The sequence below is a fragment of the Equus asinus genome, chromosome 3 (genome assembly GCF_041296235.1).
Source record: "Equus asinus isolate D_3611 breed Donkey chromosome 3, EquAss-T2T_v2, whole genome shotgun sequence".
Classification (NCBI taxonomy): Eukaryota; Metazoa; Chordata; class Mammalia; order Perissodactyla; family Equidae; genus Equus; species Equus asinus.
Window position 1 is genome coordinate 35,864,372 of NC_091792.1, and position 25,663 is coordinate 35,890,034.

General features: G+C 38.3%; 1 protein-coding gene across 7 annotated transcripts in view; it reads left to right on the forward strand.

Moving 5' to 3' along the window:
- The window catches only part of ARHGAP10 (Rho GTPase activating protein 10), a 294,014-nt gene that overhangs the window by 226,706 nt on the left and 41,645 nt on the right, over window positions 1–25,663 (forward strand). For all 7 annotated transcript variants that reach the window (XM_070504870.1, XM_014838145.3, XM_014838148.3 and 4 more), the window contains one exon: window positions 14,803–14,953. In XM_070504870.1, the coding sequence (XP_070360971.1) occupies window positions 14,803–14,953 (151 nt within the window). The remainder of the gene's footprint in view (window positions 1–14,802; window positions 14,954–25,663) is intronic.

A 25,663-nucleotide genomic window follows, 5' to 3' on the forward strand; every position in this document is an offset into this window, starting at 1 on the left:
CTTGCAGCAGTGGTGAGAGAAGTATTTGTATATGATCTACTTAGCACGTTATATTTATTGTGAAGTATTTATATCTTGAAGTTACTTTGGGGAAGGTTGTTTTGCTCATATGCAAACTGTCGTCTGGTTATACACATGACATAGATGAAGAAATGAAATAAATGTGTCTGTGTGGCAGATTAGAGATGGCCACAGATTTTATCATACTCCTCTCATAGAGATATGAGGATCTGTGTCTCCTTCCTTTAAATCTGGGTGGACCTTGAGATTGCTTAACCATTACACTATGGCGGAAGTGATTCTTTTTTTTTTTTTTTAAAGATTTTGTTTTTTTTCCTTTTTCTCCCCAAAGTCCCCCAGTACATAGTTGTATATTCTTTGTTGTGGGTCCTTCTAGTTGTGGCATGTGGGACACTGCCTCAGCGTGGCTTGATGAGCAGGGCCATGTCCGCACCCAGGATTTGAACCAATGAAACACTGGATTGCTTGCAGCGGAGAGCGCAAACTTAACCACTCGGCCACGGGGCCAGCCCCGGCGGGAGTGATTCTTAAGTATGGCTTGAAGGGACTGACAGCTTCCACTTCCTTCCTCTTGGAACACTTTCTGGGGGGATGTGGGCCTCCGTGTAAGAAGTCCACCCATGCTGAGCCTGGCACGCTGTGAGGAAGCCCATGCTCACCATGTAGAGAGGCATATAAGGGAGAAGGAGAGAGAGCTGCTAGCCGGCCCCAACTTTCCAGCCTTCCCATCCCAGGCATCAGACATAAGAAAAAACAGCCTGGTCATCCCACACTCCAGCAGACACAACTGAGGAACTTAGCTGACAACCAAGACTGAGGTTTCAGACGTATGGCTCTGGTCCCTGTCCCAGCCATCTCTGGCCATTTGACTGACCCCAGCTGAGGCTGATCATTCCTGCTGGGCCATGCCCAAATTACAAGCCAGAAAATTACAAGCATAATAAGATGGCGGTGGTTTGATACCACTAAGCTTTAGAGAGGTCTGTTATGCAGCCATAAATAGAAGGAGTGTCCCACTCGTTCACTGAACATGAATTTTGGTTTAGCAAATTCTGTTTCCCTATTGACTTCCAGGGGATTGTTCTTTTAGGTGGAAAATGGAATATTTTTGAAGGTTCTGTATTTAAAGAACAACAACATGTTATCTCCATCTTTTCATGCAATAAAAATTCTAAAAATAAAAATACAGTGCAGGATCTGCAGGTGGTTAGTTATCTTCTCATATTGTTCTTCTCATACTGACAGCAGTTTCAGAGCTTTAACCACCTCGCTGGATTTCTGCCCCCCCCCCACCCCCCCGCCCTCCTCCTCCTCCTCCTTCCCCAACACGCAGACTTTTCAATGGAACACTCTCGCCTTTTCCAGAACAGTACTCAGTTCTACTGTAGTACCTCTATAGTTTTTTTTGGGTTACATATTTTTTCATAATAGGATATAGGAAAATAAGGTTCAAATGCCTATATAGGTGCTGTGGCTCTTAGTAAATTTCAAGGAGATTAACCATCATGCTCTTAGACAAAAATCTCCATCCATGTCTGTGGAAGAATTAAAAAGTTAGTATTTAGAGGGCCAAATAAGGAGAATTTTATTTATAATGAATGTATTTATGAACTGATAACAGTTTTTAAAGCCTTTTCATGTACTTGTTAATATCTGGCACATTTTTCTTTGGAAAAGAGAAAAGCAGAATAAAAGGAATATTAAGATGAGATTACTCCCTAAGCAGTCAGGGCCACCCCTTTGGCATGTTAATCGCACAGCGCAGATGTAATCAGAACCCAAAGTATGGCCGACGTGACAGGGAAAGAAGAGAGCTCTGGTGTCAGCATGGCACAGTGTGTGTTTATCAGGGTCTGGGGAAGGTTGCCCTGTCCTGCAGGGGAGGGTGACAGGTCAGCTTGACAGGCTTGCTTCCGTATTGAGAAGAGTGAGTCACTTGGCTCAGATAGCTTGGTGAGAATATCTTTTGGGGGTGGGTACATACTTTCTTGCTCATAGGTTTGTGGCTCAGCTATTTAAGCCCTGCATGCAGTATTTGAGCCTCTTTTGGAAGCCTCTAGTCTTATCTTGTAAAACTCTGGTGACATGAAACTCACTGTCTCCTGAATTAACCTGCCTAGGAGTTGTGTAACTTCTACAATTCAGAAGGTTTTTTCCCCTTATATTCAGCTGACATATGCCTTCTTATATTCTCAACCCATTAGCCTTGGTTTTAAACCTCTGGGTCAAATACAAGGTTAATCTCTCTTCCATATGATAGTGTTCGTAGAATCTGAGGATTGGTAGGTACTGTGATCTGTTGGATTTCTGTCCAGGTCCTTCCATTGTTTAATTTCGTTTTGAATTTCCCACCTTGGTCACACTGTTTTGGAGACGCTTCCTCCTCTCAGTGGCTCTTGTATTGCAGAACGGAATGTAATGCCCTAGTGTGGTCCAGTCTGTGAGGAGCATAGTTGGGATTAGCATCTTCCTCATTCTAGGCATGCTCTGTGTCTGTTAATCCTAAGATGTCATCAGCCTCCCAGTCATGACATGTGGTGGCCTCATCCTGGCCTTACGTCCACGTGGACTGTTTTCATGGCTGCTGCTGGGGTACATCTTCCTCACACTGTCCTTGAGCAGCTGCTTTTTAAACTTGCATAGGTACTGCCTGGTGATTTTTTTCTTTTGAACTCTCTATTGATGGTCTGTTTCCAACTTGCTGAGAGCTTCTTGGACACACTTCTTCCTCAGGAAATTATTCGATATCTTTCCAAGTTTCTTGTCATCTGCTGATGAAGACCCAGCCATTGTAACAAATATTGAACTAGAGCTCTGAGGCATACTGTTAGAACTATTTCTCTAGATTTTCAGCGGTGCATCTCAGCCATGTGTGATTTTGCTCCCCAGGGGACATCTGGCAGTGTGTGGAGATAGTTTTGATTGTCACAGCTAGGGTGGGGTGCTGCTGGATTCTAGTGGGTAGAGGCCAGGGATGCTGCTAAACATAAACATCCCTCCAACAACAGAGAATTATCAGGTCGCAAATGTCAATGGTACTGAGGCTGAGAAGCTCTCGTCTAGATTAATGTAGTTCTCCTAAATGGAGTCCAGTGGGTATGATATTTTTAATTTTGTTAATGAGACTTATTATATCAGCATCAAAGACAGGGATTCTCAAAGTGTGAATCTGAGGTCCCCTGAGACTCTTTCAGAGGTGTGTGAGGTCAAAGCTATTTTGATGATAATTGCCTTTTTCACCCTCATTCCTTTACAATTGTAGAGTGGGATTTTCTGTAGGTGATGTGACATCTTATGTCGGGACAGATTGAATGCAGAAGCAGATATAATAACCCAGCTGTCTTCTTTTAAATCTGGAATTAAAGAGATTTGGAAAATGTAAAACAATGCCATTCTTCTCACTAAATTGTTTTTGTTTTGGAAAAGTTATTTTTTCATAAAAACATTATTTATGTTAATATGTAATGGATTTATTTTTTTTAATCAACTAATATGTATTTTTTAACAATTTAAAATTCTAATTTTTATTTCTAACACTGAGAATATCGATAAATATAATCCACACAAGCAAAAGTTCTTGGGGATCCTGCTAATTTTGAAGAGTATAAAAGAAGTCCTGAGATGCTGAATTTTAAGAAGCTCTGGCTAGGCTATATTGCTTCATTTTATGTGAAAGGATATCATATCGTGAGTGACAATTTTAAAGGCCTTGTTAGAATCTAGATGTACAGAATTTTGATATGTTTCTTAACATGAAAGCCCTGGAGTAAAGGAAATTAATTGGCTTGTTTCTGGTTAACTTATGCTAGTTTCTGGTTATGTTTTTCCAGGTGATCGCCATTCCTTTAGGAATCAATCTGGAGCCTAATTTGAGGTCTCTGTGTAGTCAGAAAGATTTCCTCAGCTTCAATTCCCTTTCCTTATTCATGTGGTCCATGTTTGTGTGGAGGAATTTGAATTAAATTTTTGAAAATGTCTTTGGCTCTTTGAGTTGGCTTTCTTCTCAGGACCTCAAGTGATGGAAGCAATCTTAACTTTATGCAGAATATTTTGAAGTCTGCTTTCATGAAACCTAAGCCTGGTATCTGAATAAGAGACAGTGCTGCTGTTCCTTAGATTTAATATGTGGCTTAAGTCCTGAACTTTTAAAAATTTTTGAAGTTATATTTTCTGTGGTTAACTAATGCAACCCTTCATAGATGTCTGTGATTTGGTCTCCGTCATATGGATACAGTGTTTAGATATGTTTGCCTCTAGCTTTTTGTTCCCTGATGAAAGTGGAAGGAGAATAAAGTTCTGTCCTAATGAAGCATGTGAGGAATATAGTGATCGAAGGGTGCATTGACTTGTGTTAATAACATGGTGTTTGAGATGCTAGAATCATCTGGTCTGGTGCAACCCATTTAGCTGCATCAGGAAACTGAGGCCCTGAGAGGTTGTTACTCTTGCGAGGTCACAGTGCATGTTAATAGCAAGGAACATTATTACTTAACTTTATGACCTTGGGCCTTTTAATAGTAATATGATTGTGCACAAATTATTTAATCTCTCCAAGCATCTGCTTCCTCATCTATATCATTAAACTCAAAATAGCACCCTTGTAGGTTTGTTGATAGTAATTTACATAATACTTTTTCAACTTTTTCTTTTGAAAAATTTAAGATCCACAGAACAGTTGCAACAATAATATAAAAAAAATTTGAATACCCTAAACCCTATATAATATAATTATATTATTATTGCTATTGTTGTTGAACCATTTGAGGCTAAGTTCTGTTACATCATAACCCTTCATTTCTAAATACTTCCTCACATGTCTTCTAAAAACAAGAGCAAATTCAGGAAGTTTGACACTAATACTATATTGTTATTTACTATATTGTGACTCTAAGTGTGGCCCATAGTCCAACATGTTGACACTTACGGGAAATTTGTTAGAAATGAGAATTTGGGGCCCCACTCCCGGCCAGCTGAATGAGAATCTGCATTTTAACCACACCTCCAGGTGACTTATATGTGCATAAATATTTGAGAAGCGCTGATCTAATGGGTAGTCTGTATTCATACTTCACCAGTTGTGAAATGGTATCTTTTATAGAAAAATTCCCCCCAATACAGGATCCGATCCAGTATCATGCATTGTTTTTAGTAATTATCACCTCTCTTTAGTCTGCTTTACTTTAGAATAGTTTCTCAGTCTTTGTCTTTCTTGATACTGGTACTTTTGAAGAGTATAGTTGTTTCGTAAAATGATCTTTAATTTGACTCTTTCTTCATGGTTAGATTCAGGTTATGTATTTTTGGGAGGTAGATAAATGCTGTTGATTTTCCTAAGCGCATCGGCTGGTAAGTTTTGAATGGCTGGGGGCTGGAGTCATCTGGAGCCTTCTTTACTCACCTCTGGTGCCTGGGCTGGGATAATTCAGAGGCTGGGTTGCCCTGGACTGTCGAGCAGAGCTCTTACACAAGCCTCTTCGCGTAGCTTGGGCTTCCTCCCAGAGCATGGCAGCCTCAGAGCCCTGAGGGAGTGTTCTAACCAACAAGGCAGAGAGAGACTGTAGGCCTTTTATGATCTAGCATCAGAAGTCGTATAGCATCACTAATGACTGCATACGCTGTTGGTTGATGTGGTCAGGAGCCGGCCCAGATGCCAGGGGATGGGACACAGGTGCTGTTTCTTGATGAACGGAGTGTCAAAGAATTTGTGGCCATGTTTTAAAACCGCTACGAGTGGTAACTGTCAGTTTCTCAATTATAAAAGCACCTTTTTTCTCTTTGTAATTGATGGTAATACATTAGGAGATACCCTGAGAATATTTAAGAATCCAGTTCCTCGTCAGACTTTTACCTTTTAGTGGTAGCATTAATTCATGGGTTCTTTATGAGTTGGGATTTACATTACATAAAAATCTTAAACATAACGTGCTCATCTCGCAGTAAATAAACATATAATGATAACAGACAGTGTTGGATTCCTGAAATCTTCTTATGACAGAGATAAGCATGCATGACCTAATTTGACAGGTACTGACATTTCATACCGATGTAGGTGCTGAATACTCGATTATTAGAATGTCAACAGTAGTACAGATGAAGGGGTTCTGCTCTCTGTGTGTGGTTCTCTGGCTATCTTATCCAACTGTTCTCTTGCCTTCCAATTAAAGGAATACACTTAGGGCATCATTGCACCATTCACCATGAATTGGAAACATTGGTTCCAGAGTTGGTCCTAGGTGAAGGGATATCAGTTGAAAGAAATCTTCCTTTTTGTACTTCAAACGCAGCTACTATAAGTGAGAGTGAGCCAGTTCCAAACTGACATGTAAGCCAAGAATCTAAGCATTAACCTGTTGAGACTTTCTTTTTAAGGTGCAGGAACTAGGTGAAGATTATGCTTTCATCCTATTTAAGATTATTAAACCAAACTAAACAGTGCCAGCCAAAGGAGAGGCTGGTGTTGGCCTCCAGTATGTGTGACCTTCGTATACACTTGAGTTGGCAAGGATGAGGATATAAACATTGGGCGGCTTGGAATGTTCTTAAAATGTATGCACGAATGTTTTCTAAAACCCTAATTAGAAATGTTTCGGGGGGCTGGCCCTGTGGCCGAGTGGTTGTTTGTGTGCTCTGCTTTGGCGGCCCAGGGTTTCACCAGTTCAGATCCTTGGCGCGGAGCTAGCACCTCTCGTCAGGCCATGCTGAGGCGGCATCCCACATGCCACATCTAGAAGGACCCACAACTAAAATATACAACTAGGTATTGGGGGGCTTTGGGAAGAAGAATAAAAAAGAAAAAAAGAAGCATTTTAATTGGGAGGTAAAATCCAGCTGTGTCCTAGTGTGTTTCGGAATTGAATTTTCCCCAAAGCTTCCTCCTAAGAGATGCATATAGCAGAGGTCCCCTCTCCCAAATAACTAGGGACTGAGTACTGGTAAATTCTAGAAGCCTGAGGTCTTCATATAGCTGTACTGATGTATTGACTTCTTTAAAATGAGAGTTGCATGGAAAGAAAAAAATTCTGGAGAATAGTCATCACAATTTTTACAGAAATGTTTCTGTGTGTGGGATGGTGGGTGGTTTTTATCTTCTTTTAAAGAGCCTTTTTTTGGGTGTGTTTACCAGAATTTTTACAAGGAGTGTAATGTGTATTAGTTATCACTTTTGTAGCATGAATAAATCATTATTTGAAAAAAAATTATCAATAAAAATGAAAACCAAGCTATTGCCATAAATTTTAGAAGCAGTGATGAAATTTGAAGACTCATACTTGTGCCACCCCCCCGTCCCTGCCTCGTGCAGCTTCTCATAAAGTACCACCATTGACCACCTTCAAAACATGGTTTTGCTTTAGGCATTTTTTGGTTACGAGAGCTAAAGTTAAAAAGAAAACAAAAATGTGTAGCATTACCTCTTAAATATGTAGACCATGCCTGGGGCATAGTACTTGGAAGAGATTTTAGATGATTATGATAAATATAATCATATACACACCTTTAGGAGATATTTTCTTCACTATGATTAAATTCATTCATTTTCTTTTGGAGAATTAATAAGTCCATGGCTTATTTCTTTCTTTCTGTGGAAATGGCCATTATGACTAGGGGTCATGGCTTATATTCCAAAAGAAAAATGCCATTCACCTTGAAAATTTCATAAAATGATGAGTTAGGTAGTTCTAAATGTGTTTACTTACATTCAGTTTAAAGTTTCTTAGATGATGTTGAGGGAGGGTCCTGCTTTTTGTTATGGCCAGAGCTAGTCCTGGGGAGGGGAGGCCTCTTCTTGGGGGATCCCCAGGCCTTTGGGGACTGCAGATGGTAGGCTTCCTGTGGTCTGATCCTCTGCGCTGCTGTTAGGACGAAGTGATTTCCAAGGGAGGCTTGAGTCCTGGAAAGATGAAGGGTGAAAAAGAGAGAAGAAAAGGAACCTTGGGAGAAGTTGTACATCAAAATTGGAAGGGGAGGAGGAAGAGAAGAAACAAAGGGATGTCTTATATGGAGTATGCCTTACTGTTGGCATAGAGGATCTGTATTTCTTCAATGTTATTTTAGGCTTTTATCGCTGAAATGTAAACTTTTTGTTTGCATGTGAGCAAAGGACACATTGATTGAAAAAACAATTCTAGCTAGGCATTGGCTTTTTATTCATTGAAGAATATTTGTAGGTATTTGGGTAATGAAAGTCAGAGTTACAGCTGTGTTTGGGAAACTGTTTCCTTCTGACTTTGGAGAGTATATGCTTGTGTTTCCCAAATGTTTGCAGGTGCAAATTGATAAAACTGCACCTGGAGTGTTTTTAAAGGTTTGCAAACCAGAAAACAACATTTTATTACTCAGAATATATGTTCACACTGAGAATGTAAGAGTGATGCAGCTTTGGCTTAATCAGGAGAGGTTCACCTTATGAATTGATTGGGGAGAAAGTTATTTAGTGAACACATGAAAATTTCTTTAATGCCATGTGGTTCTTGATATGTTATCAAAATTATTTATTATTATTATTACCTCTGTTGGTCTTCTTTGAACATTAGAAAAACCAGGGCACTGATGTTGCATCTACAGTGCATGCCACTGAAAATGCCCATGGTTTGGGGTAGGTAGTTCTGGGGTATGTTCCATTTTTTAAACTCTGGTTGATAAAAGTTATCATTTACTGAAATCCTGAAGTAAAAAACCAAAGTCAATTGTGTATTCCTTTATTTAGTGCATAGAGTACTACAGAAATCAATGTGGTGTGCCCCAATAGGACTTGGGAAGGGCTCTGAAAATGCCTACTGAAATTAAAGCTAAAAGCTTAGAAAGAAAAAGAAAAACTGAAACTCAACCAATTTGGTAAATTCCAAAAAGTATACTTTTTGCTTTTCTTTTTTTCGGTTGTAAACTAAATTGAAGTTGTTTTTCAAAAAGCTCGTGGTCCATCAGGCCCACAGTCAAAGCCTAAGCCCGTGGGATAAATGGCCACTGGAATGGAATGTCTCCTGCACCCGTCTTCCCTTCCATTCTTCCTGGCTGCCCGTTTCACTCTCTCCTGTGACATGATGGAAAGAGCCTCATGCTCACAGGTAGCAGCAGGGTTCCAAACAAGACTCTCTAACATGCTCCAGTGTCAGCCTCACAGATCTTTGTGTATCAGGTAATGCCTATGAAAGCATGTTGAGGAATTTCAGCTGTTGAGCAAAATCTCCCCTGATGAGGAGGTATGTGCATGAAGGATAGTCTGTTGGAGAGAAAGGGCCAGAGCCAGCAAGATGGGAAATAGCAGTTGGCATTGAGTTCTTGGTCTGGGAATAAAGCCTGAGTCTGCCACTAATTAGTGGTACGAATATGAGCAAATCTTTAACTATAGGGCCTCAGTTTTTTCAACTGTGAAATAAAGGAGTTGGCCTAAGTGATAACCAGGAGACTTTTCAGCTCGGAGATTCTGAGTTTTAATGAGCCAGAATAAACATGAAGCCTTAGAATTTTTGCAGCATCAAGCCTGATCCCAACTGGTATTTCACTGTCAGTCCTTATTATCAATTCTAGTTAAATTTTCTGTAAAAGACCCATATTTAGTCACAGGGTAGTGCTGATTTAAGGACAGACAGCTGGAAAGTTTTCAGGGCTCTCTGTGTACTGTCCACATGGTAGCTAAACTCTCAAGTTGTGTTGTAGATGGAAGTTCAGGCTACCTTGGAGCCAACTTAGAGTCATAAAACCCCAAGATGATGATGTCTAAACACACTATAGACTCTGAAGCTGAAAGTAATATTTGGCCATTTTGTAGTTATGTATTTTAGAAGATTGGAAATTGTATCTTGTCCCTCTTTTCTATGTTAAAGATTTAGTAAGGGGAGCATGCATTGATTTCCAACTGCTTCTGGTTTTACCTCTGTCTGTTTATAGATAGACATAGTTATATGAAATATGTCACCGGAGAGGACATAATATGAATGGGGCTTAATATGACTGAGTAATGTTGGAGATGGAGGAGTGTGGTAACCAAGACATGCATGCTGGAATCAGGAAATCTGGGGTCAAATCTTTGTAAGTCAAGCACTTGGCATAATGTTAGGCATACTGCAAGTACCCAAGAGTTGCAACTGTTACTATTCAAGATGATAGGAATATATAAACATGTTAGTAATCTTCCTATCACAATAAAGACTCTTCTGTAGAAACATCTGTTTAAAAAAGAATTACCTCATCTCCCTTAATTTCCTTTAACCATAGTATTTGTTAATTCAGCTGAGTCAAATGCTGCAGGTTTGCGTTGGACGCTCAAGCAACATTGTCAGAGACCATCCTTATTTCCTAATATCTGCAAAGTATTTCTGGCAGAGGTGGCCCGGTCTTTTCCACATGTGGCCCCTGGAAGCAGAACGTGAAGAACTTGGGGAGGTAGTTCTATGTATGGCTGATTCTCATGGGCATAAACATCCAGTTTGTTGAGTCTGAGGAATCTGTGACTGAGCAGTAGTGCCAGACTCGTGTTTAGACTAGCACTCTTAGGAGACCTGAGTAAGCGCTTGCTTACCTGACACGCCTACGTGTGGAGTTTTGTTTTTTGTCATTGGGTTGTTTGATTTGAGTTTTTCTTATGTTGTAAATACGTAAGTGCGGTGAAGAAGTTTTCTACCCTGCAAAAAAAAAAAAAGTTTTGAATCAACTTGATCTCTTGGTATTGCTTGAGATGAGTTCATCTGCCCTTGAACACAGGTAACATGATGCTAGGGGAGTGAGTAGTGTCAAAAGATTTTGGAAAGAGGCCTGGGCCGTAGAGGAATTTGCATCCTTGCAGTGGTTCTAGAATTGGAAAATCAATTTTATATTTAAAGATGACACATATCTTGGTGATAAAGAACAAAATAAGCTACATTTTAACTTCTAGAATCAGATTGCCAAAAAACAGGACAAAATTTTAAAATAAATAATCTGCTATTTCCTCTTCTAAATTAAAAAAACCCAACATATCCTTTTAAATCATTTCCAGTGTTTCAGGGAGAAACCGTGAGAGCATAGCTTTGTAGCTTAAAACAAATTGAGTACTGAGGCTAGAGCATTGGCAGACAAGGTAAATGCATATAAAAGGTAGCACATTGTAGAAACATCTAGGAGGACATAGCACAATGACAGTGAGTCTAAATACATATTCTCCAGTTGTACTCTTTCTAAACAGATGTAGAACAGTATAATTGGTGATTTTTTTCCCCTAAGAATTAAATTTTGGTTTTTAAACTGGCAATAGGGGCTTTGGAAATAGAGTTGAGACTTAAGATACCAACTCTGCCATTTTCAAGCAGTGGAGACTTGAGCTAATTGTTTAATCTTTGAGCTTTTATCATTTTGAAATGTGGGGAACAATACTTGCCTCAAAGATTGTTGAGAATATTAAAGTGCTTTGGAGAAAGCCTACCACCTAGTAAGTGTTTATTAAATGTTAAATGTATTCAGTGAAAGAGGAAGTAATTCATATTTCAAATTTCAATGCCTAAGTGCAGAAATAGATACACAAAACTGTTGTGTGATTCCAGGTGACTTGGGAATTCTGATAAGGGGATCTGTTTGTTGCTTGATGAGCTTTTTCCACAAACACTTTAGAATAACTACACACTGAATTTGAGGAATATTCAAGATCTCAGGAAATTACTGCCCTCCCAAAATGGTGGTTGAGTAGAGTAACGGGGGTCTGCATCCGTTTTTATTATCTTTATTTACTGGATGTGATCATGTTAGAAATACTAGTAGCTACTCTATTTCTGGTTACTGTGTGCCAAGTGCTATACTACAGATTTTATAAACTTTATCTCATTTAATCCCTATAATTACTTGAGATGTAGGTATTATGGCCTTCGTTACACAGGTGAGAAAATGAGATACCCTGTTCTGATAATATCTCTAAGCTTCTGTGGCTGGGGAGACTTCGAAGCCAAGCTAGTGCCTTCTCAAGTTATCTGTGCTTTGATACCACCTAACCTGGATGATAGGTTAGTTCTTTGAAATGCTAATAAAACATAGAGTTTGTTGAGGGGGTGGTTGGTCTTTAGAATCTTTGGAACATTTTATGCCTAAGTAGGATTTGGGAAGATCCAGGAGTTGATTGCATCTGTCCAGGTGCCAATTTTCCTGGTGTTTTGATTTGGAACTTTGGTCCAGCTGACACAAGTAAAGAAAGCTGTAGAATGACTATATAAATAGCTCTTTTTCAGCCTTGGCTACACAAAAGAATCACCTGAGGGGTTTTAAAATGCAAACCAGAGAAAAACCTCAAAGCCCAGTCTCCATTCCCAGATATTCTCCTCCGCCACAATTTTATTGAGATATAATTGACATATAACATTGTATTAGTTTAAGGTATACAACATAAGGATTTGATATATGTATATATTGCAAAATGATCACCACAATAAGTTTAGTTAATACCCATCACCTCACATAGTTACAAAGGTCTTTTTCTTCTGATGAGAACTTTTAAGATCTACTCTCTTAGCAATTTTCAAATATATAATACAGTATTATTAACCGTAATCACCATGCTGTACATTACATTCCCAGAACTCATTTATCTTATAACTGGAAGAAGTTTGTACCTTTTGACCACCTTCACCCATTTCCCCCTTCCCTACCCTCCACCTCTGGCAACCACTAATCTGTTCCCTGTTTCTTTGAGTTTGCTTTTTTTAGATTCCATATAGAAGTGAGATAATCAAGTACTGTCCTTTTTCACTTAGTACAATGCCCTCAAGCTCCATCCATGTTGCCACATATGTTTCCTTCTTTTTTATGGCTGAATAATGTTCTCCCTGTTATTCTCATGTAAACTAAGCAATGTCCTAAGTCTTCTGGAAACTTCTGGAAGCACAGCCCTCGGATGTCTCAGATCAGTCCCCTGGGTGCATTGGGGGTCACACTTTCGGGTCCCATTTTGCTTGGTAGCTCTGCAGACTGGAGCTGCCCCCATGCCTCACTCCACACACCGCTACCCACCCCCTCACCCTGTGGTGGAGGAGGAGGAGGAGGAGAAATAATTGTCAGCATTTGCACCATTGCAGTCAGTGCAATCTTCCAGGAAGATCTGCTGGGAAGGTTATCAGCCATCCAGTGCCCGTTCTTGGAATATAACTTTTCCACTGTTTATTTAGGCTTTGGGTGTATTGGCTCAATGTCTTGTTTGGTTTCCTATTCCAGTAACATGCCATATTTGTAAAGATCAACCATAAGTAAGTCAAGGAGCTATTCTAAATGTTGGTTACACACAGGTGCTGTTTTCTTTCAATGGAATTAAGTTTTGCAATCTTTTCTCCTCTCCTTCACCATTGTCATACTCTAACTTCTCTCCTATCCTGCCACTCCACAATCTGTTTTAATTTGAACAATGACAGACGGCAGTAAATCCAGCTGCGGACAATAGTCTAGACGACAGAGGATTTTTTAAGGCAGATAAGCAGTTTGCTATTTGCCAGAGTGCCCTGTTGGAACACAGATTCTGTGGAAATATGGTGTTAGGAGGTTACCAGTTGGAGCACTAAATTAAAATTTCACTAGCAAATATTTGTTCACAGTAATTTAAATCATTTTTTATTCCCTTTACACATGAGGGGGCAGTATGGTACTATAAAGCAAATGCTCTGTTGAAATTTGTTTATTTTTATTGGTATATGTTAGTTTTTAGGTGAAAACTTTTAGACCCTGAGATTATAACTCTGACATGGTTGTTAGTTATTAAATGTGATACACGTATGTAAGTGTTACCCTCACTCATAGATACAGTTCATGTGCCTGTTTTTATTCAAATGCATAAGTAGTAATTTCTTTGCAACAGTGGGGCTTTCTCGCAGTGCCTTTTCTTGTAGTTTGATGTTTATGTTTTGTTTAATGCTAGTTGGCTTTCTTCCTGTTTTCTGCTTCCACCTGAGGAACATCAGCTCTCTGAGATGCGGTGTCTGTTAGGTTGATGTCTCTAAATATTTTATTTTACGACTTCATTGAAGGCTGACGGGTCTCCAGTGTTGCTGGGGACAGGAAGCCTCTGAACTCAGTCTCGGCAGCTATGGAAGGTCTATTATAAATCACCTCTGTATGATCTGCTTCCCTTATGGCACAGATTGCTTTTCTCAAAAGAAAACAAAATTGCTAAGCAAAGAAGCAGCATATTTTTATTAATGTTCTGATATATGAACGATGCTGTAGATAATCAAGGTGCTAATAGTCTGGGTTTCAAAATGGAGGGGAAATTATCAGGAGAAGTTGGAGGGTATTAAATGCATTGATAACATCTACAAAACATTTTATGAAAAAAATGTACATTGGAATCTGAAAGGTAATTTCATAAGCACAAGGTATTTTTAAATGTGTAAAAAATATTTGCAGTCATATGTTTCTGTTTATGTAGTTTTAAAAAATTTGAGACCAGCATTTTGGCATAAATATAACCCTGTGTGAAATTTACTAGGATATTTGTTTTAATGTTTTATCCTGGCTCCTTACTTTGTGGGGTATTGTCTACACCTGGTAAAGATAATTATGGTTGTTTAGTTTGGGAATGAATTTATTTTGAAATATAATAATTTGACGTGCTTTTTCTTAATTTTAATGAGAAATTTTATTTTGAAATCATCTGTTAAAAAAATAAATAACAGGCGGATGACCTATACCCCAGATTTGAAGGAATGAATTTTTGGCTGCAGCTCCATTTGGATGGACTCCAAATCTAATGTTGTTTGATACCGGTTTACTGTTGTAATACACAGGTTTCTGTTCATGGGAAACAATTAATTAATGTCCTTTATGCTTTGATGGCAGATTTTTAGGACCCTGCCTGATGCCACATTCCCTGAGCCGGTCTCCCTGTCACCATCACCCCCAAATGCTCCACCAAGGCAATCGAAGAGACAAGGCCAGAGGACGAAGAGACCCGTGGCTGTATATAATCTGTGTCTTGAGCTGGAAGATGGTAAGATGTTAATTATATTTTTCTGCTTGACAGTGTGTTGAGGAGGGATATGACGTCCCAAGGGCAGGCCTTGGTTTTCCATCGTTTGTGTTTTAATTCCTTTTCCCCCTTAAGATTATAATTTTTGAGATTAGCAGGGAAAAGCTTTCTTGTCAGGGAGAGAATGCAAGTTTCAGTTCTGTGTTTGTCTTTGTTATGCATGGTTCTTTTTTTATTTTTAAAAGACAGCTTAAATTTCTTTTTTGGGAGACTTGTGTGACCTCCTGTGAGATTACATAACCCTGAGACAAATGGAAGGGGAACTAAAATTAAAGCAGATCTTTTATGAGAGGAGCAGATAGAGTCTAATGTGAAATGCATCTAGATTAAAGGCACAGTTCACTGTTGCACTGGAGTTTATGGCTTCTGTATCCTACTTGCCCCATTCTTCTGACTTTTCCTAAGGCAAATATCTCATCATATGGCAAGGGTGGCAAATCGACCTGCGTTCGGGGGCCAGGCTGAGTGAACTGAGCTACAGCGGGACTCTGGCAAATGGAAGTTCTCACGTCCCATCCAGGCTACCATGTTCCAGCTAATTTTTGTCAAGTGGCCACATTGTCTCAGTGTTGCCAGATTGCCTAGTTTTTAAAGAGAGCCTGAAAATTTGAATTTTAAACACTGATTCCTACAAAACAAGACTGTGAGCCATGGAGAGGCCACCAACTGCTGATTTGTAACCATGTGGTTGTAGGTGTGGAGAATAAGATGATCATGGTCTCAAAGGCTGCGTTTGCAGAATACATGTCTGAACTGTGACTCTTGTTGTAGACTTCACCCCTGTTGAGGACATTTCCTGAATTTGAAATTAGTCTTCCTTTTTCTTCCTCTTCTCATCCTCTTTGTGTGTGTGTGTGTGTGTGTGTGTGTGTGTGTGTGTGTATGTATGTATGTGTGTGTATCTGTATATGTCTTTCCTTTATTATCCTTTTGAGCTACCGAGGTTATGTTGGTTTGGAAGTATGAGATGATTGTCAAAGGGAGGAGGAAAGAAGATAGAAACAAATACAACGCCTTCATCATAAGCAGCTGTGTAATCACATGTCCAGGAGTTAACATCCAAAGATCCATGCAAGTGAGTGACAACTGTCGTCACATCAACTGACTCTGCAGGATGACTCAGAATGCTTCTTGTAGTAACACTGGGGACTAAGACCTTCTGGTATTCTTTTAAATTGTTTAAGACACTAATCATATGATACAAGTATTAGTTTTACAGTCAGATCCTTATTTTCCAGAGGAAGGGCATGAGTCATTAAAATCAACCTGTAATTTTAAGGCTTACTTTTGGACGTTAGTTTCAGCTTCTCAGCCCATCTGACATTTTTATTCTCTCTCTTTCTCACTTTCCCTCTTTCTTAACAGAGTTGCTAACAAGGAGTAAAACTGACTGGTTTGAATTGCACCTTTTCTTATATCTCACTTGTTCTTCAGTGGAAGTGTTAATAAATAGTGAAAGAGGCAAATGTTGAAAGTCGGAGGGGAAAAAGAAGTCAAGAAGACATAGAATAATACCTACATTGGCTCTTTGGCCCTTGAGCAAAATTGAATTGACTGTATTTTATAAAAGAAATGGCCAAAGAAGGACCTTTCATTTTAGAATCACATCTCCTTTTTTCGTATTTTTAGGAATGGAATCATAATATCCAATCACTTGTACAGAGTGTACTAATATTTTGATTTTTGGATTAAGTGATTATTAGTGGGTAAGAAGCTGCAAAAGTGGTATTTAGCACATCTTTTATGGGAATACTCAAGATGCTGTACAGTCATAGCTTTCCTAATTTTTAGGTCTTATAATAATTCTTAAAAATTATTTGATTATAAGGGAAGAAAGAAGATTGTCATATCTTCAACTCCTTTAGTCTGTTTTCATGTTCACTATATGATGTTTTATTCTACATTTTGTATTTTATAACTTTAATTCTTCTTGATTACAAGCTTGGATTTTTTTTTTTTGTCGGGGGGGGAAGTTGTCAGAATGAGGAAAGCCCATGATTTTGGTCATGGAATGATTTTATTTTATCTTAGAAGTTATAAGATAAAGCAATTAAAACTATTATTTATTCCCCCATTATTTGTAGCTAAACTTTAGCGAAACTCACGTTGTGTGAAAAAGATTTATTTCCAAGAGAACAGGGTTGGTTAGGTCCATATTTTGCATATTCTATGAAAAAGAGAGGGGCTGACCTAGTGGCATAGTAGTTAAGTTTGCCTGCTCTGCTTTGGTGGCTTGGTGTTCACGGGTTTGGATCCTGGGTGTGGACCTACATACAACTCATCAAGCCATGCTGTGGTGGCATCCCACATATGAAATAGAGGAAGATTGGCTGAGATGTCAGCTCAGTGACAGTCTTTCTCAAACAAAAAGAGGAAGATTGGCAACAGATGTTAGCTCAGGGCCAATCTTCCTCAAGCCAAAAAAAAAAAAAAATTTCAAAAAAGGGAAATCAGTGAAGAGAGGTGGTGAATATGCTTTTGAAAGGAAGCATACAAGGAAAGGATACTAAACTGTGTTTTTGACTGTCACTTATCATATTGAAACTCTACCCCTCAAAAAATCTATTCTTGTCATTAGGACTTATATGTTTTTTCAGTAGCCTGAGCCATTTAATTGTCAACTCTATTTGAAGGTTTCAAAAATTTTAATCTTTTTTTGGTGTTTTTTCTTACTGATAGTGGTAGAGTCATGTCCCATGTTTATCTAGTTTTGGTTAAGGTATGCATTTTAGCCAACTTTGGTTGATTATTTTTCCAAACTTTTTAGTTTATATGATAGTGATAGAAAATTTAAATGGAAATATGTCTTTCTCCCCCAATTACTGACTGTAGTATAAGTTAAAATAAAATCCAGGACAAATAATTTTTGTGTAAAAATTAAGTGGATTATCTGCCAAGATTCCAGGGACTGTATTGGATGACTGGAGATTTTTTTCAGCCCTATGATTTGGTCAGAGATTTGAGTGAAGTGGTTTGTGGTATTTCTTCTTTTACACTGAGTAGAGTATGAAACTATGTGATGTACCAAACAACCAACCACGGAAAACACTCAGAGTTGGTTTCAGTTTAACATCAGGCAGATCAAAAAGTCATTATTATCAAAGAGTCAGCAAGCCTGTTAGCAGGAGCCGAAGTGTAGGCTAGGCGTGGAAGCAGAGAATCCAAGCTGGTGTGAAATAGGAGAGAAACCCTCTGCTGATAAACATGATTTTTATGATGTTATATTCAGCCACACCCCGTCCCCCAATTGAGAGACGATCAATTTAATGTATCTTTACTTTGACAAAGATTTTAATTGGCTTTGGCACATTTACTATACTGCATATACAGTGCTCATTGTTTTTGGTAATATATTGATTAAGTGATATTAAACTTATTTGCAAAAGACTTTAAAATTCTAGTTACTTGCTTAAAGATCTTTGTTGATAATTAACATGAACTGAAATGGATATAGCATCTAGCTAGATTTAAGTAGAGCAGCCGTTAAGTCTTTACTGAAATTCTTGTCTTTTATTATTTTGTAGAAGCCATATTGTTCATTTTCATATAGCATTTAACGACGAACTTCCGAGCTGAGTAGATTTGGCTAAGTCAGTTGTTGTGAAATAGCAAAATATGAGGTAAAGCTGCTAAGTGCTAAAAAGAAGGTAAAAAATCGAAGATTTGCTTTCATTTCATTCTTAACTTATCTTTCTGTGTTTTTATTTCCTTAGAACCAGTAATAAAGTAACTCTGAAAAAGTTCAGTATATATTGTATGTATGTTTTCTCCTGCCCACTCCATATTTGTATCCTTACCACCTCTTATATAGAGAGAGACTGTTGTGTTTGTTCAAAGTCCCCCAAGACAAGGAAAGTGCATGAGGCTATATGAGATATATTCTTTTTTATTTTTCATTTGAGGCAGAAGAAAAATTTTAAAAGATTTGGGAAGTGAGAGAGAAGATGAATACCATCTGAATTTTGACTACGCTCTCCCTTTCTTCCTTTCTGCTAGTGCTAATTTTAAACAGAACTAGACATTCGCAGGATTAGTTTTTATTTGTATCTTCTTGGGTAATTAGGTATTCTGTGCCTATCTTCTTTGGACATGATGTAGCAGTTTATTTATTTAGGCAACTTAAAAAATATGATTTATAGCAAGTTGAAAACAAAATCATCTTGCAAGCCAATTGGCAGGATTTGATATTATTTTAGAGTAGGTCTTACTTGGGTATCGTTGGGTTGGCACTTTCACACTTGGATCCCGGATGTGCTAACTGCAACACATTTTGTCGAACATGTGTTATTGTAGTCCTACAGTGTGGTAGATACCGTGACGAGGATGCAGAGCCTTCTAAGCAAAAAAGTGAAAATACAACTGTTGAAGGGGAGATGGATAAACAATGAAGCATGATCATTTTCCTGCTATCCTAAGGAGGAACATATTCTGATATGGATCAGCCTCTAAAACCAGAGTAGGCCAACTCTCTCTGTAGAAATCAGGAAGGCCATGGTAAGAGGCTGGTTACGTAATTTAGCTTAGGTTGATGTGGGCTTGAACCAGCGTTAGGAATGGAAAATAAAGTGGACATTTGGGAGCGATGTTAAATCAAGTTATTGGGACTTCTTAACTGACCAGATGTGGAGGATGAAGGCAAGTGATCAAAAATAGATGTCATCGGCCACATTTTAGGCTCATAGGTAAATCTATCTTTGGGTTCATATCTTAATTTTTGCCCTGAGAGGTGTTTTTTTTTTTTTTTTTTTAAAGTATTTAGACCATTTTTTCCATCCAAAGGAAGGAAATGTCTCATTTTGTTAGTGTCTTCAATACATACTCTTATATATACCTGCTTTGGAAAATAGGTAGTAAAAATAGTGTAAAATATATTGATAAAATTAGTATATATAGAAAGTCAATGGAAAGAGAAATATTAATTACTGAAGTGCTGTGTTTTCTTAGAGAAATCATAGTCTCATAACCATGAACAATGTAGAGCTTATTTTTCTCCTCCTTTACCGCACAGACATATATCCACATTCCTTCATAGGCTCATCATAAAAGAATGGGATGCTACCACTGTACTAACGGATGCTTATTTCAGTGGACGTCAAGGATGGATAGCTGACAGTCATGGCGGCTACGTGTTCTCTAATCTCAGTTCCCAACAGAGTATCTTTAGAAATCGCCTTCGTGAAAGCATGCTTTTGTAAGTGAATTGTAGTTACCCTGTCCTCCCCAAAATGTTACCAGGACATTTACGTGTGAGAAGAACCACTGTAAAACCATTGTTGACATGGATTTTCAGTGACATTCTACATGTGTTGATGTTTCCTTGTAGACATAGCTGACCAGCTTGACACAGAATTATAATTAACCTAAGTAACTGGGCACAAGCTGATCTGTGTCTTAAGCTCAGCAGTCTTCTCTTGATTCTTACCATTTCTTTTTGCATAGCGCTTCATGGGTGGGCTCTGAATGATAACTTCCCTAGTGCTGAGGCCTCTTGCCATCTCCTGCGAGCAATGTTATGATTCCTTGACATGGAATCACTATGTTGTGAAGTTAAATCTAAGACCAGGCTTGCATCAGTGACAGTCTGTGTAGACAGATTATTTCTTAACTCACTTTTACAATGATGAGATCAATGAGTTGGAAAAGGCAGCCAGAAATTTCAGGGCTGTAATTGAGTTGTGACGTGCCCATAAATCATGCAAGCTGCCTCCCCTGCATTGGCGTCGCCCCAGAAGCCTCCCAGAAGCTCAGCCCCCCTAATGTCAGTGACAAAGCACAAGGCAACTTCTTATATGACTTCCTATATAATCTTAACTATGCTTCTGTGTGGGATGAACGTTTTCCCCTTTCTCTGGAGGGGAAAAAAGCTTATTTAATGCCTTTAAAAAATACCATGGCTGTTTCTGTGGTGAAAATAAGTTCATGGCAGGTAACTAGAATTTATGGAAGAGAGAAAAATTCTTTAAAGCTTGTCTCCCTGTGGTGTGGGTTTTTTCTTCACTCCTAATAGCTTTTATTTTAATTTCTAGTTCTGAATTCAAACAGCTGTCACTCTCTTTATAGCCTCTTTGAAACTCTTACAGCGTAGGAGGTAGCTGGGCTGTCTAAGAAACATCTTTTCAAACCAACCAAAGTATTGTTTATCCTGAATGAAACAGAATTTTTAAGGCTGTCAAGAGTGACTGATTTGAAACGTTTTCTTTGGTAGCCAAGAAGATGAGCAGAAATCTTGAAGGGGGAAGATATTATCTCAGTGTGGCCAATTCCAAGTGACTTCTGTTACTCAGAAAGCTCTTAGGGCCCATGATAAAAATTCCCACAAATAAGGGTGCTGTCTACAATTAATAGAACAGAACAAACCTGTGGCCATTTCACTTTTGCTTACTGAATCCTTGTCAGTTGTTGAAGAAACAGAAAAGACGTGAGAGTGAGTCAACTCTGGAGAATTCTCCTGTAACTACTCATCTCTAGTTGCCTTTTATGAGCTCTGGGTAGCAGCTTTGCAGCTTGGCTCCTTCTAGATGCTCCTTCTGCTTTCCATGGGCTTCCTGTGTGCCTTCTGAGCAGTATTTAGAAGCAGTCCAATGTCACCCTAGGATGAAGAAAACATCTTCAAGCCTATGAAAATGAGTTCTTGGGCAGACATTTTGCATGTACTAATATTTGTTCTCTAAAATCAGCAGCATGATTTTTTGAGCTTGAAATGTGATTACGGTCATGATTTTATTTCTTCCTTTGAGACAATAGAAATAGTGATTATTTAAATCTCTGTTGATTATCTTAGTTATCTTAAAAGTACGCTCTTTTTCTTAAAATTTTTAATAATGCAAGAGCAGCTTGCGAAATTTAGAGGGTAATAATAGTGAACAGTTAAGTATACCATATTATAGGCCAGATACTGTTTTTAGCAATATTTATTGAAGTTAGATAATCCTCGTAACAATCCTATAGGTATGTTATCCCTGTTTTATGGTTCAGGAAACTGAGGCACAGAGAGGGTCAATAACTCACCAGGTCTCACAGCTGGTTAGTGACAAAGTCAAGATTGAACCCAGGTGGCCTGATCCCAGAGCTGGGTTGCTTACACCCTGCTGAAGTGCTGAACACCAGTGCGGCCTCAAAGTCTTCTCCTCCCTGGAGTCAACAAACATCGGCGGTTTTCTCCAGTCTTTTCAGAGATGTTCTGTGCATTTCAAACAATTTGTTGATTTATTCTTTTTTTTCTACTCCACCTTTTTTTTTATTGAGTTCATAATAGTTTAAATCATTGTGAAATTTCAGTTGTACATTATTTCTTGTCTGTCACCATATAAATGCTCCCTTTTGCCCCCTGTGCCCACCCCCCACCCCCCTTTCCCTGGTAACCGCTGAACTGTTCTCTTTGTCCATGTGTTTGTTTATATTCCACATATGAGTGAAATCATCTGGTGTTCGTCTTGCTCAGTCTGGCTTATTTTGCTAAGCATAATTCCCTCCAGGTCTTTCCATGTTGTTGCAAATGGGATGAATTTGTCTTTTTTTTTCTAGCTGAGTAGTATTCCATTGTGTATATGTACTACATCTTCTTTATCTAATCATCAATCTATGGGCACTTGGGTTGCTTCCATGTCCTGGCTATGGTGAATAGTGCTGCAGTGAACATAGGGGTGCATATGTTACTTTGGATTGCTGATTTCAAGTTGTTTGGATAGATACCCAGTAGTGGGATAGCTGGGTCATATGGTAGTTCTCTTTTTAGTTTTTTGAGGAATCTCCATACTGTTTTCCATAGTGGCTGCACCAGTGATTTATTCTTTTTCTAAAATTTTGAGAATGATTCTTAGTTTTTTCATTTAAAAAAGTGGCTAGTTTTGTTGTAAGGGAATCAGAATTATGGTTGTGAGGATGAACAGGAAGGAGAAGAAGGAGCCAGAGATGAGTATGGTTTTTAACCTGAGACATAAACACTGTGACAAAAATGGGCCCTCCAGGAGAAAAGAGGGCCTATTTTCATGGAAAGGTGGAAGAGAAAACAAACATTTTATTCTAGTGATAATGTTTTATCATGATTTATGCAACCATTTACCTAAATGAACAAATCCCTTGTCTTAACGTTAGTTGTAATGTGGATCTCACAGGTACCTGATTCTTTAGCTGGTTGTTAGAAATGTGTAACATGAGCACAACCAGGAATTTGATGCTGCCCAAACATAGTGGTTTTTACTGTTACTTTTCTTTTTCCTCTTCTCTCTTCCTTTTATTAAAAAAATTATTTTTTAACAGATAATATCTTCACTGGTTTGAAACACCAAAAAGTATAAATTGATACAAAATGAAAAGTCTCAATTCCATCCCATCAACTCAGTTCGTGCACCTTGCTGCATCTGTGAACCGGATCTGTAACCACTGATATTAATAGGTTGAGCCATATATAAGTGCCATCTTTTAGTTCCAGGGTCATCTAATATTGACCATTTCAAATTCTTTTTTTTTCATTTGGTAGGTCAAAAATAGAAAGCATCAGGAATTTCATGTCGTTCAACCTGTTGTTTCTTAAATCCTTTCGGAGCTGAGATTTCCAATTGAATTGCTAACCACTGTTATTAGTAGGGTCGTAGCATATGAAACTGCTATTTGTGTACATCAAAATGATTGAATAGCAGCAGTTTTACGTGGTTCAACCTATAGTTTCTTATTTACCCTTCCAGAATTCTTTATGTATATATAAACAAATATGAATATAGATCCTTATTTACCCTGTTGTGCACCCAAAAGCTAGTTCTATACCTTATATTTAAAAATTTTATAACACCAGTATATCTTGTGTTATAAAACATGTCAGTACAAAGAGACCTCCCTCCTCCTTGTTCACTGCTGTATAGTATTTCATGTAGTCTGTTGTGCGGATTTACTCCTAAGAGGGCTTTGTGTTCTACAGCCAAACACAGGCAGATGATGCAGGCCCCTTATGAACCACACACAGGCACCTGGCCTTCCAATGATGATAAAAATGTTTCCGCAGAAGTAATACACATAGTATACTTTTAAATGAATAAAGAAAGTGATAAAACAGAATTTTCAGAATAGTCTCACTTCTGAAGGAAAAACTATGTAACTAAATGTATAAGCATAGAAATAAATGTGCAAGAATGTCAAGCAGTTATGAGAGTGGTTATCTTTAGGGAGAGAGAGCCTGATGATTATCTTCTTTATACTTATCTGTATTTCTTCCTTTTTCCTGTAGTATATTGCTTGTTATACACACACATACATAGCTACACATATAAATACATGTACACACACACCACATACATACGTATATGTGTATTTCATTTACAAAAGTTTCAGCTTAACACTGATGCAAGCCGTGCTTGATACTTGATGTGTTGGGTGTAAATTTCAGATTTGAAGTAGAGAGAATGAATTGGAGCCCTAAAGAAAAGCATATGGAGTCCCAGCAAAAATTGATCTGGAGAGACTTCCTTGGCCACACGTGGAGAATGGGTAGCTCTTACTGCTTAGTGTTTTCCTGTTAGATTTAATCTATCTTTCACCTTCTTCCTGGGCTGCTCTCATATAATCACTTAGCACCTATTACTTTAAGGACAGTAAAGAGGAATTCCCTTATGAACAGTAGAGTTGGATTTGCTTTTTAAACGTCCTAGCATTTTGGGGATCACCGTCACTGGAAACGCCTAGGCAGCTAAGGGCTTTATTGAATGGTAGAATTATTTGTGGTTTAGGTTGGGTTTAAACTAACCTGGATTTACATCCCTGTCCTCCTGTTTTTTATGATCTTGGCAAATTCCCCTCTGAGCCTCTTGAGTTCTGGCAATAAAATTTCACATGATTTTTGCCAAGAACAAATGAATTAATCGCTGCAAACCACCCAAAATTTAGTAAATGCTCAAGAATTTTAGCTTATATTTTCTTGATGGCTTGATGTATGAAGTACAGGTCTTCAAATATACTTTCCTATGTGGTATACTTTCAAAGAAAATGTAACTTAGTCTTTCAGTTTGGGTTCTTTTTGTCCAGCATAATACCTAGACGTGTTGGTTGCTAGCGTCTTAATCTGGCAATTAAGATGTTATAATATTACATTATAATTATTTTTATAATAATTAATGTTAATAAATAATTAGCTATAATTAATATGCTTTAGGTGAGAAGAATAGCAAGGAGAGGAGGACAGGTTAAGAGCTAAGTCCAGGAGCCCTCATTGTTTCCACTGGACTAGAGTTTGCATTCTGAGCTCACGGCTCTAAATTTCCTGAGCTGTCAAAGTGTTGGGCTTCCTCAGAAGTTTATGGAAGACAGTTTGATTCAGTATCTGATTACTTTTTGGTTTCTAAGGACAAAACAACAGTGGTGGTTTTGATTTTGTTTGTTTATGTAGGCAGAAATCTCAGTCTGTAAATAATGCCTCAGGACTGTGATGATGACATAAAAATGCTTTCTGCTTTACAGAGTAAAGCAATTTGCTTTGACTTCTATTGACATTGCTACTGAACTGGTCTTACTCACTTTATAATTGAATTGCCACAGACTTCCATCGACCTTTGCAGAGAGTAGAGGTGGTTCCTGAGTTGTAACCTAATGCCTATTAGCTGCTGCTTTAACGTTATGATGGGCTCTGTGTTTTATGTCATGATTATAACACAGCTGATCCTCTCATCAGCTTTTCTGAGCGTA